General features: G+C 43.3%; 1 protein-coding gene across 1 annotated transcript in view; it reads right to left on the reverse strand.

The window, feature by feature from the left end:
* LOC138284568 (intermembrane lipid transfer protein VPS13C-like) overlaps window positions 1–14,971 on the reverse strand; it is a 953,192-nt gene that overhangs the window by 866,657 nt on the left and 71,564 nt on the right. The window contains exon 2 of the mRNA XM_069223471.1: window positions 9,646–9,689. Coding sequence (XP_069079572.1) covers window positions 9,646–9,689 — 44 coding nt within the window. The remainder of the gene's footprint in view (window positions 1–9,645; window positions 9,690–14,971) is intronic.

Raw genomic sequence — 14,971 nt, forward strand, 5'->3', positions numbered from 1 at the left:
CACGCAGCCATGGGGAGAGCGGGAGGGAACAAGCCACGCAGCCATGGGAAGGGAACAAGCCACGCAGCCATGGGGAGGGCGGGAGGGAACAAGCCACGCAGCCATGGGGAGGGCGGGAGGGAACAAGCCACGCAGCCATGGGGAGGGCGGGAGGGAACAAGCCACGCAGCCATGGGGAGGGCGGGAGGGAACAAGCCACGCAGCCATGGGGAGGGCGGGAGGGAACAAGCCACGCAGCCATGGGGAGGGCGGGAGGGAACAAGCCATGCAGCCATGGGGAGGGAACAAGCCACGCAGCCATGGGGAGGGAACAGGCCACGCAGCCATGGGGAGGGCGGGAGGGAACAGGCCACGCAGCCATGGGGAGGGCGGGAGGGAACAAGCCACACAGCCATGGGGAGGGAGGGAGGGAACAAGCCACACAGCCATGGGGAGGGAGGGAGGGAACAAGCCACGCAGCCATGGGGAGGGAGGGAGGGAACAAGCCACGCAGCCATGGGGAGGGCGGGAACAAGCCACGCAGCCATGGGGAGGGAGGGAGGGAACAAGCCACGCAGACATGGGGAGGGCGGGAGGGAGGGAACAAGCCACGCAGACATGGGGAGGGCAGGAGGGAGGGAACAAGCCACGCAGACATGGGGAGGGCGGGAACAAGCCACGCAGACATGGGGAGGGCGGGAACAAGCCACGCAGACATGGGGAGGGTGGGAGGGAACAAGCAGCACGGACAACGGGAGGGTGGGAGGGAACAAGCAGCACGGACAACGGGAGGGTGGGAGGGAACAAGCAGCACGGACAACGGGAGGGTGGGAGGGAACAAGCAGCACGGACAACGGGAGGGTGGGAGGGAACAAGCAGCACGGACAACGGGAGGGTGGGAGGGAACAAGCAGCACGGACAACGGGAGGGTGGGAGGGAACAAGCAGCACGGACAACGGGAGGGTGGGAGGGAACAAGCAGCACGGACAACGGGAGGGTGGGAGGGAACAAGCAGCACGGACAACGGGAGGGTGGGAGGGAACAAGCAGCACGGACAACGGGAGGGTGGGAGGGAACAAGCAGCACGGACAACGGGAGGGTGGGAGGGAACAAGCAGCACGGACAACGGGAGGGTGGGAGGGAACAAGCAGCACGGACAACGGGAGGGTGAGAGGGAACAAGCAGCACGGACAACGGGAGGGTGAGAGGGAACAAGCAGCACGGACAACGGGAGGGTGGGAGGGAACAAGCAGCACGGACAACGGGAGGGTGGGAGGGAACAAGCAGCACGGACAACGGGAGGGTGGGAGGGAACAAGCAGCACGGACAACAAGCAAGTAATACGGTAACAACAGGAGAACAACAAAGAATAAACACTAACTCAATCACAGCACGAATACCAGAAGGACAAATCAAAATGAAGCAATCAGTACATGCTCCAAACGAAAGAAGAGGAAGTAAAACTGGCATGCGCTGAACAATTAGGAGGCAGCAAAGAAGACTGACAATGAAGCCATGAATGGTGAACAATAGGCAGGCTCCAAGTACATTTCAGTTAACAAAATGTCTTATTTGGGAAAGCGCATATGTACCGGTCTTAGGTAAGACCCAAAAAGATGCTGTGGTATTTTTGTTGCAAATATATCTTTCAGGATATGCACAAATGCTGAATCAGTGACATAACTAATCCATGGAACCCTAGCTAATTTAAGCATGAACCCCTCGCTGTAGGCAGAATCTTCTTTCTGTTCATGAACTGGAAATCTATAAGCTTCCATGTAGATTGAACTGGCCAATTCCCATTGCATCAAAGTGGTACTGGTACTCAGATCCTTCAAGAGGTTGCTTTAATGGGTGCAAGATCATAGACTGAGAAGTCGCCCTATTCCAAATAAGAAGGAAGCATTTTTGTTGGAGATGTTACAGTAGTTAAACCTCATTCAAATAAAGATCACATGAGGTAAGCAGCAGCACGTGAGTTGTGTTACTATTAAAAGAAAGGTTTTTAGTCACTTTGCTGTGGCTGCATAATATTTAGGGCTCATATGACTGGACTGGTAGTACCAGTCTTTCAAATATTCAGAATTTTTGTACTGACAAGTAAATCATTCTATGTTTACTGAGACAGACTTTGTTTAACCTGTTCTACCTCTGAGAATTTTGAAGGTTGCTTTTGTTAAGTCAAGCTCACAAGAAGGATAGTTAACTTATCTTATTTTATTCTATTATTTTTCACATTTCAGACAAACATTATCAACAAAAGGAACAACTGAAAATGCTATAGGTCACCTATTAGCCGCATACCTTCTCAATAGTTCTCTCCACCCCACCCCTCACCCCCTCTTACTCCACTATCCCAGCCTGAGAGGAATGGCCCCACAATCAAATTCTTGCCATTTTTCCTCAGAATAGGTTTTTTATAATTCTTCAAATTCAGGGACGAACTAGGCTTCATGTGACATGCTGACCCATTACCTGATGCTCTTTATGGAAGTTTTAAATGGTGAGTATGCGCGTGTTGGTATAAAGAGATTTCTGAACTATTTCAGGGTTTTCTTTAATAAAATTACATAATGCAAAGAAAATAAACAAATGTAGAAATAGAATGGGAAAATAACACCCATAGCTAATTTGTTATAAGGTTATAATGGAGCATGCTACTGATAAAGAAAAAAAATCCTATTGATTAATACCTTGGTCTGACATCAATACACAATGCAGAAAAAGAAATTGAGCAATAATTTGGAGTAGGTTTTTGTAATCTGTTTTTTCATATTTCAGGTTGCCTTTTGAAACTACAGTAATGTAACTGCAGACCAAATGCAGACACTTTTTTATTATAAAATGGCATGGACCAACTATCATCATGCACCAGTACTTGACTACAGCACTGAAAACCCTAGCACAACTAGCTACTGCAAGAATATATGGTTTAGCCTCAGTTGCTTATTTTAGGATAAAAAGGCACCAGAGATTCTTTAGCTCACTTAATTGAGACATACTAAGAACCCGGAGCCTTTACATTTTCAGACTGTTACTGTAGTCGATTTCACTAAGTACCAGTGAGTGATCAATGTTTTGGTTGCATGGAACAGGATAATGGGCGGTTCACGTTGATTATGTGTATTGAGAACTCAGCACTACGCAGCAGGGGCTGTGGTATGATGAGTTTTAAGGCTCATAGATAGATAGATAGATAGCACCAAGGATTCTGACAGAGGAGGCAAAAGACTGAGTCAAAAGCAGCCATAATCATTTACAATGAGGGCAGAGGACCCAGAAAGAAATTGCCTCTGTCTTAGATTAGTTTAACGTTGGCTACTGTGAGGCCATCCAAACGTGAATAGCAATGATACACTGGGATGTGCTTTCAGTGGACTTGAGAAAGTGATGGAAATGGGAAAAACAATTGTGTACGATTGGCATAAAGGTGATGGAAGAAACCAAAAGAGGAGATTAGGTAACGGAGGGAAATGATGTAGAGAGATTTTACGGTGCAGTTATAAATTATCTGATCTATTTAGATAATTGCTTATGAAGTGCCTTTGTGGGCAATTGCTATATTACAATACTGACAGCCAGTGAATGTAAGCCATGCTGGTGAAAAACAAGCGCTTTCAGATTCAACTTTGACAGAGCTGTCTCTACATGGTGTTTTACCAGTTGTAAACATGAAATGGCAATTTCTGATAGACAACTGCATACATCAATTTACAGTAGCCTATCCTGGACAGGATGGTCGACATGGAGTGTTATTGAAATTTCAGACACACCAAAAAAAAAAAAGGACGACGTGTGCCAACTGCAGAAAGCAAATACAGGTTTTGACCACTTGGGTCATTTATTGAATTAAATCTCTTGAACCGCCTACACAAGGAGATCACATACATCTTGGAATACTTCTGTGGGTATGTGAGCGGGGTCAACGTAAAAGTAAATTGACAGGCCCACTGTGCTTAATAAAAAGCATCTAAATATCACTTAACTCAACACCAACATGCTCTGCTTCGTCCATCATTAAAGGCCCATCAAGCTGGTGGAAATTGCTTAGGTTGATCACTTCTCAACTTGAACCATTGGATACGTATAAGTCATGTAAGAGTCACACCACCAACTCCTGCCACTGCTTCAAATAAATGAAGAAGTAGTTTGTATTCTACCATGTTTAAACAGAGCTCCAATTAAATAAATACATCTACCAGTGTGACCTCCCAGGAACCTGACAGTTGATTTTTAATTTCTAGTACTGACTCCATCCAAACACAGAGTGATGGATTTATAGGTTGTGAGAATTCTGGGCCCTTTGTGTTGTTTGCAGACAACTGTCACAGTAACGTTAATGAGAAGTTCAAGTTGTTATGCAGCACGTGTAATACTGTCTACAGTAAAATGTATGTTTTGATGCACTAGAGCATCACACAGCTTCTATATTATCCTGGAACAATACCAGGAGGCATTAAATCCATGCAAGCAGGGAAGGTAATCCGTGAAAATATTCCATCCACTACATACTCTTGTTGCTGCATAAACTCGGTCTCTGGCTCAGCTCTACAAGAGTGACAAGAGTGAACTTAGCCCAATGAACCAGTGCCGAATGTGAAAGACAGGTAGGCCCACAGAACCCAACCCAGTGTATAAGTGACATGGTGTCAATGCTTTTGGGTTACTAACAAGAAGCAGTGGTAACCCAAACAATCATTCATTACTGATTTACCAACTCAAGAGAAACGGAATAGGTATTTCAACATATCTATTTTAAAAAAAGTGAAATTAAAATGCTGATATTTAGGGAAAAATCATAACATCACAATTTAGAGACCTTACATTCTCACTGTGCTATCTCTAAACGCTATGCTAGTTCCAGCAGATGAGTTCTGGAGGTGGTGCACATACCTGGACAACAGGATTTGTTGTCTCTTTGGAATATCCGGTCAACTATTTTGAGTACAAGAGCTAGGAGAACATGTCTACGAGTGAACACGAACCAGGCACCAGTTTGTGAAGGCAAAATGGAATGCTTTGCAGAGCATTGAGAATTCTTCTGGAGGATTCTTTGTTCAAGATGTGATATGATGCCATGCTCAGATCAGTGTCCACAACCTGGGTGAAGTTTAACTCCTAAATGGTCAAGCGGTAGTCCTTATATATTGTATCTAATCTAAGATGGAATTTGCAATATCACCTTACAAATGTTTTGACATAAATCAAATACATCAGTGGATGTACTAATAACGTAGAAATACATCAATATAGACTACTTTATTTGGCTTATGGTTCTTATATGAACTTGAAAAAGGCACATGTTCCCGACTGATTTCGAAGTAGGAGTTTCGTTGATGTGTATTTTTAAATGATTTGACACTTTTGCAGTTCTTGGAGAGTTAGGCACAGACAGCATCTGCATCAAATGCAGACATTTTGATAATGATGATGCATATTTTAGGAAAAATGTCAGCCTCCATTGTCAAAGACAGCAGCCTTCATGGTCTAAGATAGCAACCGCCATTACCTAAGATGGATTTGAGCCAAAGGTAAACAAGCTGGACAGGATAACTAAAATGGAGACTATAGCTAAAATAGAACTTGTCCTGTAAGAACCAAACATAAAAAGAAAGAAGCATAAAAGCAAGTGATTAAAATAGATGAAATAACAGAAATATGGAGGGAAACAATCATAAGATTTATGACATCCCTGGAATACTTTCTAAGCTACATAGTCACCAAGTTATCACTGAATGTGTTTTTGATTGATTTTGCTTAACAGACATATTCATTATACATCTATCTAATAAAAACACATGCCAGAAACATGCATTTGATGACATAGCAGTTCATCACTTGTTACATATTCATTAACACATGTCTTCAAATTGAAATAAAAAAGGGTCTCTGAGCTGTAAGACATGATCCCTACAACATTATCCTTTCACATTTTGGCCAATACTGGTAACACGTCTTCACTCAATCTCAAGGGTAAGGCCTTTTTAGTGGAATGATGATCAGACCAATAGAGACAACTGGTCACCTTTTGTACAATTTTCAGCCTGAAGGTCAAAGGCAATACAATTGGTGGCATGTATAAGACCATTAACCACATAGAAAAACCCTAGTCCTCTTCAGCCTTCATTACTTCGCGTACGTCATGTAACACACTGCACAATATCCATGTTGATACGGAAGCACCTGATGGTAAAGATAATGTTCAAATTAGATCCCTTTTGTTTTAGTAGTTTAAGAAACAATAGAGTGAAGCTGAAAGAAGAACCTGTGGCTGGTTAACTAGACAACCCAAGAAAGTGTTGGGACATAATGAACAAACGAAAGTGAAGCATTCAGAGCCTGAATAAAAGTTGTTGCCCTGGACAGGGGACTCCCCCCCCCCCCCCCATTAAAGACTGTCAAGCCTCCCCCTTTATTAAATCAAAGGGTATGAAAACAAGTGGAGGGGAAATCGAGCATGCCTCTCTTCATTCCTAAATGAAGATTCAGTTATCCGCATGCAGATCAGTCTCTGCAATTAGGTCTTGTAACATAAGGATCATATTCACAATGAGAGGGGAGTTTCCTAGGCACTTGGTAACACTTCATTGATCTCCTTATGACCATTGCTTTAAAGGCAAATGTGATGAATCCCTAAGCCAAGTGGATTCTTAGATTTCAAATGAATTTGCAGAACAATACTAAACTGATATATGAGAAATGTACTAATATACTTAGAGGCTGTAATCCTGAGTAAGTAATGCAATTGCATAAGGCTTCAGGTGACTGCTGCTTGTGCACAATGAAACATTTAAGTAGTTTTGCTTTTTCCCTTGTAAGACATTTTAGTTACAAGAAGGCCATAAGGTACATCAGCTGCTTGTTAATATATGAAGGGAGTCATTAGCAGTGCATCAGTAGGGAACAGTTATCTTGCAGATGGCTTTGTCAGTACCAGGTGAGTGCATGGAAGGCATACATATAATGAATGACTGCGAGTGTGGTGGTTACATAGGGAGGAATGTTGAACCATGAAGGTGTGCGCAGAATATCTGCATGCCAAATATGTATATGAGAACTGAGATAACCTGTTTAGATATAAAGGCACAGGTCAGACACACCTGTCTCAAAGGAATGTGAATAAACTGGTATCTATTATAACATTTCAGTCTCACAAAAAACTTTTGACAGTGGAGTCAAAGCTACAATATCCATGTCAGACACCATTCACCAAGGGAAAAAAAAGGGTGTTGGGGATATCAGGCAAGAGAGCAGAAATGGGCTACTGGGCCCCAAACATGGTCGTTGAAGTAGTTTGCCACTGGTGTCCTGGGTCTGTGCTCCTATGGCTTAGCAGACTGTGCCAAGTACACCCCCTCAGGGTACCGAGAGGAAGCAGACAAATATTTTTTAAAGGGGGGAATTAGCAAGGGGTGCAGGGAGTGATGGGTGCTATTAGATTGAGAGCTCAGAACCCAACAGTCAGCCAATAGACACAATAAATAAGTATTGTCCAGAATAGTCATCTTTTTAATGAAAAGAAAATAGGTTACAGCATAATGTAATACTACACAGCGCAAGTAGTGGAACTAGACAGAGGGCTGCAAGTCTTAAGTTCATTACATAGACCTCAGTCTGCTACTGAGTCTATCATTCCGCTCAGTTTTAAGCCCTGTGGATACCGGTGCTCAGTTTGGGTGGGATGGAATGGAATGGAATAGACATGTGCAGCAGTGCTCCTCCTTCGTTGGAGGTTCTTAAACTGTAGGGGACATGGGTGTGGCCTTTCTTAGAACGTGAAAGCTGAGAGATTTCTGCTCATCTGGCAGTAGCAATCTCCCTAAGCCAAGTGCACAAAGGATGCTGGAATACTAGGAGCAGCATCCAGGTCAATCTAGAACTTGTGGATCTCTTTGTTAGTTGCTTGTTAGGGGCTGGCCAGGGCACACATCTCAGAGCATTTTGATTTAGAAGTCCACAGGACCAGCCTCTCAATCATGGCAGACTTCCAAACACACATTGTTGGTATTTGTAGAAAGCTTTATGCAATTCATGACGAGAACCATTCAAGGAGATCAAGGAGCTCCTGGCTTTGCTCCATTGTAGTTGGTTGCTTCCTCTGGTTAGACACCATGCCAAGAACATGCTTGGATTCTCTTCCTTAACAATCTGTCCTCTTGGAGGACTAGGCACCTTCCTTCCGTCTCTGCTAGCAGTCAGTGCAGCTTCTAGTCTCTAAGGAGACCTTGAGCCTCTCCAGCAGAAAGTACAGGTTTCAGGTCATGTCTCTAAGAGTCTCTGAGAGACTTTATGCCATGCAGACACCAGCCCTTGTCACACATCAGTCCTTTGAATGCTCTGCAGAACACTCTTTCCTTGGTATTTACAACTGGAACAAAGGGGGATGGTTTGCATCCCATGTTTGTACACAATTTCCAGACAGAGAAAGTAGATCCACCGTCTAATCGTTGACAGCTGGTTTGGGGGAGGACATCTTTCAAAATTCATTTTCAGGCTGCCATCTCAAGCATAGCATTTGTGCTAGGTAATGGCTGTCGTAGAAGGGAGCAATGGTACTAGCTAGAAGGATGAACATTCAAAACAACAGCAAAATAAATGGTGAGAGTTCTGCATCTGGCAGCCATAAGCATTCCTAAAGCAGTAATCAGGGAAAGAAAACAAGGGGAGGCCCTGCCTGGATGCTTCCTAATCTTAAACAGAAACTTCAATCCCACCCTAAATAACAATGCTCAGGAATGCCCAATCAGCAGTGCTTTGCTAACAAGTTCCTCAATGAATTTCTAAGGGGAGCCCTGTCTCCATCCTCCTTCACTCAAGTGCCTAGGTCTCGACTATCCAGCCCCAGGAATGCAGTGTATACATGTCCACTGTCTGGAGAAGTTGCATCTCCCCTCCACCTTTTGCCATGCTAAACCATGGGGCATCCCAATGGTCTTAGTATTCAGCCTCGCACAGCATTCAGTCCTGTTACCACACACTCACAGCACAGATATGCACTAGATACATATACTTAATGTCAGTTTAAGGGCCTAGGATTCACATTACAGCACAACTTTACACTAAAATGGTCACTAGACCACTCTCTACTATACTGATCTACATAATACTTGGTGCATTGCCACCACTGCTTTAAGTAACTCAAATAGGGAATGGACCGTAGTCCTGTGCCTGCTACAATGGCACACTTGGTGCTACCCGCCATATCAAACAACAGATTATGAAACCTGCATCCAAAAAGTAAAGATGCCAGTTTTACAAGCACTTGGGAACTCAGCAGGGGTATAAGCCTGTTCACCATGGAGAGGACATTCCCTTCACAACAAATGGCTTTCTAAGAGATATCACAACATTTAAAAAAAACAGTGCTTGTAAAAGTTCCTGCAACAGCTCTGGTGCTTTTGAGAGCAAGAATTGTGTTTGAACAGCAATTTCAAAATCAGCTGCGACTTTGTGGTGATGCAATCAAAGCACGAAGCAATGGAACAGGACATGGTAAAAAGCAAGGCCTACTATCAGTTTTTTTTTCTTTTGATAGAGCCGTTTTAACACTGACCATAATGCTGTTTTGCAATCAATACAAAGAAATACACACAATCTAATATATGGTACAAGAATACGAGTTAAGATACCACATGGCATATTGTTCATTGATTCTGACATACTCACCAATGCATTTTCTCTTATCTGCAGGTTATCTAAAGCCACATTACCTGTAAAACAAAGACATTTATAGGTATGCTTTGAAATATGACAGTAGGAAAATTGTTTATTATAGTAAAAACAAAGACGAAATTTCATGAATAGGTTACATGTGAATTAGGACACAATTTGCTACAAGTATTGTAAAATATTGGCCTTAAAATGGCAGTGACTACTCGAGTCTGCGATTTAGTGCAAATTCCTCTAACAACCCTTTATAATTTTTTGGTAACTTTTATCCTTTCAGGGAAAGGTGTGCGCATGAATCTGAAAGAAGCCAGCATTTCAACAGCAACGACCGTAAAACAATCTGAGGAAGTTCGAAAAGGAAGCAGGCTCTGGAAACAAAACAAGCAACGACAATGCTAATAGGTCTGGCTGAAGAGTGAAAATGCCGTTTGTGCCACTGAAGCTTTTAGACACTCAATAATTCATCAAAGTGCACCCTTGTCAGCCCTCTTTGCACTCATTGTTCCACCACTGATTTATTCTTGCATCAACTCTTTGACACAAATAAATACAATGAACACCTCAACATACACACGATAAATTAAAAGAGAAAAAAAGGAAACATTATACACATTGTCTTCTAAAGCTGTGATTTTTGCAGACATTTTGAACAGTTACCTTTTCCATGCCTAAAGTGCCTGGAGGGTAATTTACATTAGCCTCCAGCTGCATCCCTCTAAGGGTTCAAATCCTGAATGAGGTGTAAAAACTTACCAGAGCAGAGACAAAAACAAGGGTCTGGGAAGATGTTTCTGTTCCTCAGACAGGGTGACCATTTGGGCAGTGCACATGAACTATTGTAGTTTCAAAGGGGCTTCTCCTGTCACAGGCAGATGCAAGATGACATCTGCTCTTGCCCCTTCTTTGTTCCCCCATTTATGCAGGCACCACTCACAGTGGGCAGGGAGCTATCCCCAAATATTGGATTGAAGTGACCACAAAGGGTCACTGCAACCCTATATGCCTGTATCTTCTCAATGTAAATCAGAATAGGGGATTTTATTACACTGACTGCACTGGTCAGCTATGCAAGCTGTGAGATAGAGGATTGTATTTTCACAATATATCCAAGTTATTTTCCTCTATTAACTCTGTGAATGACCTAATGGCATTGTATGATACTAAGTGCACTATATTGCCGTTAATGAGTGATTCACCTATTTTAACACTATTGTTGTCCCACATTGGGCTTGATGATAAAGCTATGGATTTACACAAAATAATCTTTGTGCACCACTCGAAGTCTGGAACATGCATATTATAACTGGGTTATTAGTTAATGTATTTTGAGCCAGTATTTGTATAAATATCAAGATTATGTTCACAGTTCGGTATTTCCACCCTATAGCAGTCCACTAGGGTGGATCTTCAATTTAGGGGCTGTAGTATATCAGCTGGGAAAAGTGATCAGCTACACAGTACGTACCCAGAGCCCACCTGTTGTGGCGCATGTGTCGAATTAGTTCATTTTTCAATCGTTTAATTGTCTGCATTTTATGTGCTCAAAGTACCCGAAATTACGCCATCGCACCACATATTTTTTGTCTGGTCAGAGAAAAATAGTTAAGCAGGAACATGGGAACATGCAAATCTGTTTCTTTCCGCAGTCCTACATGCTCAAATTGAACGCTCTCATATAAAACATTTGACATATTTCCAAAATTCAGCTGAAATCTCACCATTACTCAAAATGTCGATTTTCCTTTTTTCTTTCAGTGGTACCTCATACTTTGCCTCCTCTCGCTGAGGACATGGACAACCTTTTCTGAACAAATGCATGCGCACCTAAATGTTAAATGTGTTTTTTTCTTGCAATTTTCCTATTCATTTGAACCGCCACAGCCTCTTGTTCCCTGAAAGTCATGGCCCTGTAAACCAACCAGACCTTATCGCCGCTAGAGCTTCTGCTAACACCCCTAACCAATCTGTATGAACTCACATACCTGCACTGCCCCACTAATGATCTCTCCTAATTCCTGTTACCTCAAAGTACCACAAAGAAACTAGTGCGAATGCAAGAACGGTTCACTTGAGTGCACAATGCACAAAACTGATCCCTATGACAAACAGTAACTAACGAAACTGGAATAACCATTAATCATGAGCTCCGGCGCACCATGCAGCCTGGTGTAAAGGGCTTCAACGCCTCATCAGCGGTAGTAAGCGCTATATAAATGTAATTACAAATACATATGTAATTGCAAACATGCTGTTGTCTAAACAAACAACAAAACTAAATGTAGTAGCAGGTGTCCAGCTTGCAAATGTATTGTATTGTTTTAAAATCAAGTATGGACACCACATTTAGAACCAAGACGTTCATCTTGGAGTGGCAAAGCAATGATACACTGTGGACAATAGTAATCCATAATGGTCTCCTGGTTTATAGGAAAATACCACGTGGGATGCAGCACACTGCAGAAGAAATGAGTGGCAAGCAAGTGACATATTAATGCTGCCTGGAGAGCAGTAGTATCCTAAGAAACATTAAAATAAAAAAGAAACTAAGCAAAGAATAGAAAGGGGAACCATAAAAGAAAAGTATTCAAAAACTAAAAAGGACAGGCCAACCAGCCTGAACACTAAAACACATTAATTTGCAGGCAGAATTACACAGAAAACGCTGGCGTTCATAGGCAAGTTAGCCAGTGACTGATGTGGATTGAAACATTACCCCGAGCGCTTCGCTATCTAGGAGAGAAGCGAAGTGTAAAACACTCAGACCAAAGGCAGAACAGTGCTGACCCAGAGGCCCTCTGTGTATCTATATGGATATGTATTATCAATATGTGTCAGCTCTTGGCATGGTTTCCCCAGTCTTTTTGCTACTGACCTGATGTTTTTGATCCTGTGCGGAATTTAGTTTTTGTTGGCTTTAGGACTCTGGGCACTTTACCACAGTGCTAAAGTGCAAGTGCTCCCTGTCTATACTGTATTGGTTTATCCATGAGTGGCATATTTGATTTACCAGTAAGTAACTAGTAAAGTGCACTATGTGTTTCTAAGGCCCGTAAATCAAATGCTACTAGCGGGCCTGCAGCACTGATTGTGCCACCCACATGAGTAGCCTTGTAAACATCTCAGACCTGCCACTGCAGGGTTTGTGTGTGCAGTTTTAAACTGCTATTTTGACCTGGTAAGCACACCCACTTGCCAGGCCCAAACCTTCCCTTTTACTAAATGTAAGGCACCGATATAGTAGGCCCAAGGCAGCCCCATGGGCAGGGTGCAGTGTATTTAAAAGATAGGATATGTACTTGTGTGTTTTACATGTCCCGATATTGAAATACTGCTAAATGAAGTCTTCACTATTGCAAGGACAATCTCTACCATAGGCTAAGATGGGGATTGCCTTGAAATATATTTTAAGTGTAATTTCCCATTGGGAGCAGAAAAAGATATGAAGTTTGTGGTCTCTGAGCTCACAATTCAAAAATACATATTTTGGTGAAGTTGGTTTTCGTATTGCAAGTTTGAAAATGCCACTTTTAGAAAAATACCATTTCTTGCTTAACCATTCTGTGCCTCTGCCTGTCTGCTGAATACACGTCTGGGTCATGATGGCAGTTGAGCTGTTTGTGCATTCACTCTAGACACTCACACAAAGGGATCTGAGGTGTGCCCTATATATCCTGATAGCCCATCACCAGGCTGGTTTTCCTAAGCTGGAGCGGTGGGAGGAGTGAACACTTGCACATGAATGAGGCATTGCCTATCCTCATACAAAGCAGTTGTCAACCCCCTAGAGTGTGTCTGGGGCCAGGGCAGGGAAAGGCAGGGTCTTGTGCCCTACAAAGACTTCTCTTTGAAGTTTGCTTACATCAAAGGCAGAAACGGGTATAAGTACTGGACATCTGATACCACATAGTTGGATTTCTTCTGGACTGAGGAGATTCTGCCAGGAAGAAGAGATGGATGCCGTAGGAGGGACTGCCTTTTGCTTTGTTGTGCTGGCCTGCAGCTTGCCACTTCTGTCCTGGAAGTGAAAGGAGTGGACTTGGCTTTTTACATCCTGCTTCCAAAGGTACTCCAAGGGCTTGGACTGAGCTTCCCTCCTGTTAAGAAGTCTCAGGGACATCAAAAACTTCACCTGACAGTGCCTGGGCTCTATTGCAGAGAGTCCTGACTTGCCAATTGGAGGCAAATCCAGTTGCTGAGCCTTTGGGAGTGGATTCTGGTGCAGCAAGGAAGAAAGTAGTGCATCGACATCCAGAATTACTTTGGAACAGGCGCCGCTGTCCGACGCCGCGCTGCTGCCTGCACTGGAGTCATGGTCCCCACTGAGTACAACAACCGTGACCTACAACACAGGCCCAACAGTGCTGCAGTACCTCCCAAGTCCTGCCACAGTGCGAGTTCAGAGTGCCAGGTCTCTGACGCCTGTGACACCCGACTCAGACTCCACCACAACACTTGTGGTTCGGTGGTGTGATTGAGACACTGCAAAGTCCACATCGTGTTTTGGCCTGGATTCATCGAGCCCACCTTGTTGTAAGGCACTGACTTCTCACTGACAACGTCGCATCAACTCCTCTGCAACAGTTAGAAACCAACGCTTCACCTCGCCTGTCTAACAGTAAGGAACCGATGTCTCACCTCCCCGGTGAGAGTAAGGAACTGATGCCGCACTGGGTCCAGTGACGCCTTATCTTCCCGACTTCATGCAACGTCTTGGTTTCCTAATCGTTTTCTAACGGTACCGTAACCGGAGTCTACACAACTCTGTGGCGGGCGACTTTTAACAGGTGGCACCGGACTGTTGGAAGCGACTCCGTCAAGCCTTTTTGATAGAAGCACAATAACTCCAACTGGGGCTAAGTGTTATATTACATTTAATCTTTCAAAATTTGAATCTTCACTTGTGCATGCTGGATTTTTGATGTTTTGGTCTGGTTTTACTCAATAAATATTGACTATGTACCTAAACTATTGTGAAATACTTTTGTGGTGTTTTCACTGTGTTACTGTGTGCGATTGTACAAATGCTTTACATAATGCCTCTTAGATAAGCCAAACTGCTTGAACCAAGCTACTAAGGGGGAGAGCAGGAGTTATCTTAGCTGTTACCCTGACTTGAATGAGTGTCCCTACTTGGACAGGGTGCAAACCACTGCCTACTAGAGGCCCCCTTTCTAACAATCCAATTTTCAAACAAAAATGACGCTTCACTCCAGGAACGTTCGTACGCTTTAATATCAACTTCGTAGATCACCTACATCACAAAGGTGATCTACGAAGTTGATATTAAAGCGTACAAACTTTCCTGGAGTGCAGTGTAATTTTT

This window comes from Pleurodeles waltl, chromosome 3_1, assembly GCF_031143425.1.
Source record: "Pleurodeles waltl isolate 20211129_DDA chromosome 3_1, aPleWal1.hap1.20221129, whole genome shotgun sequence".
Lineage (NCBI taxonomy): Eukaryota > Metazoa > Chordata > Amphibia > Caudata > Salamandridae > Pleurodeles > Pleurodeles waltl.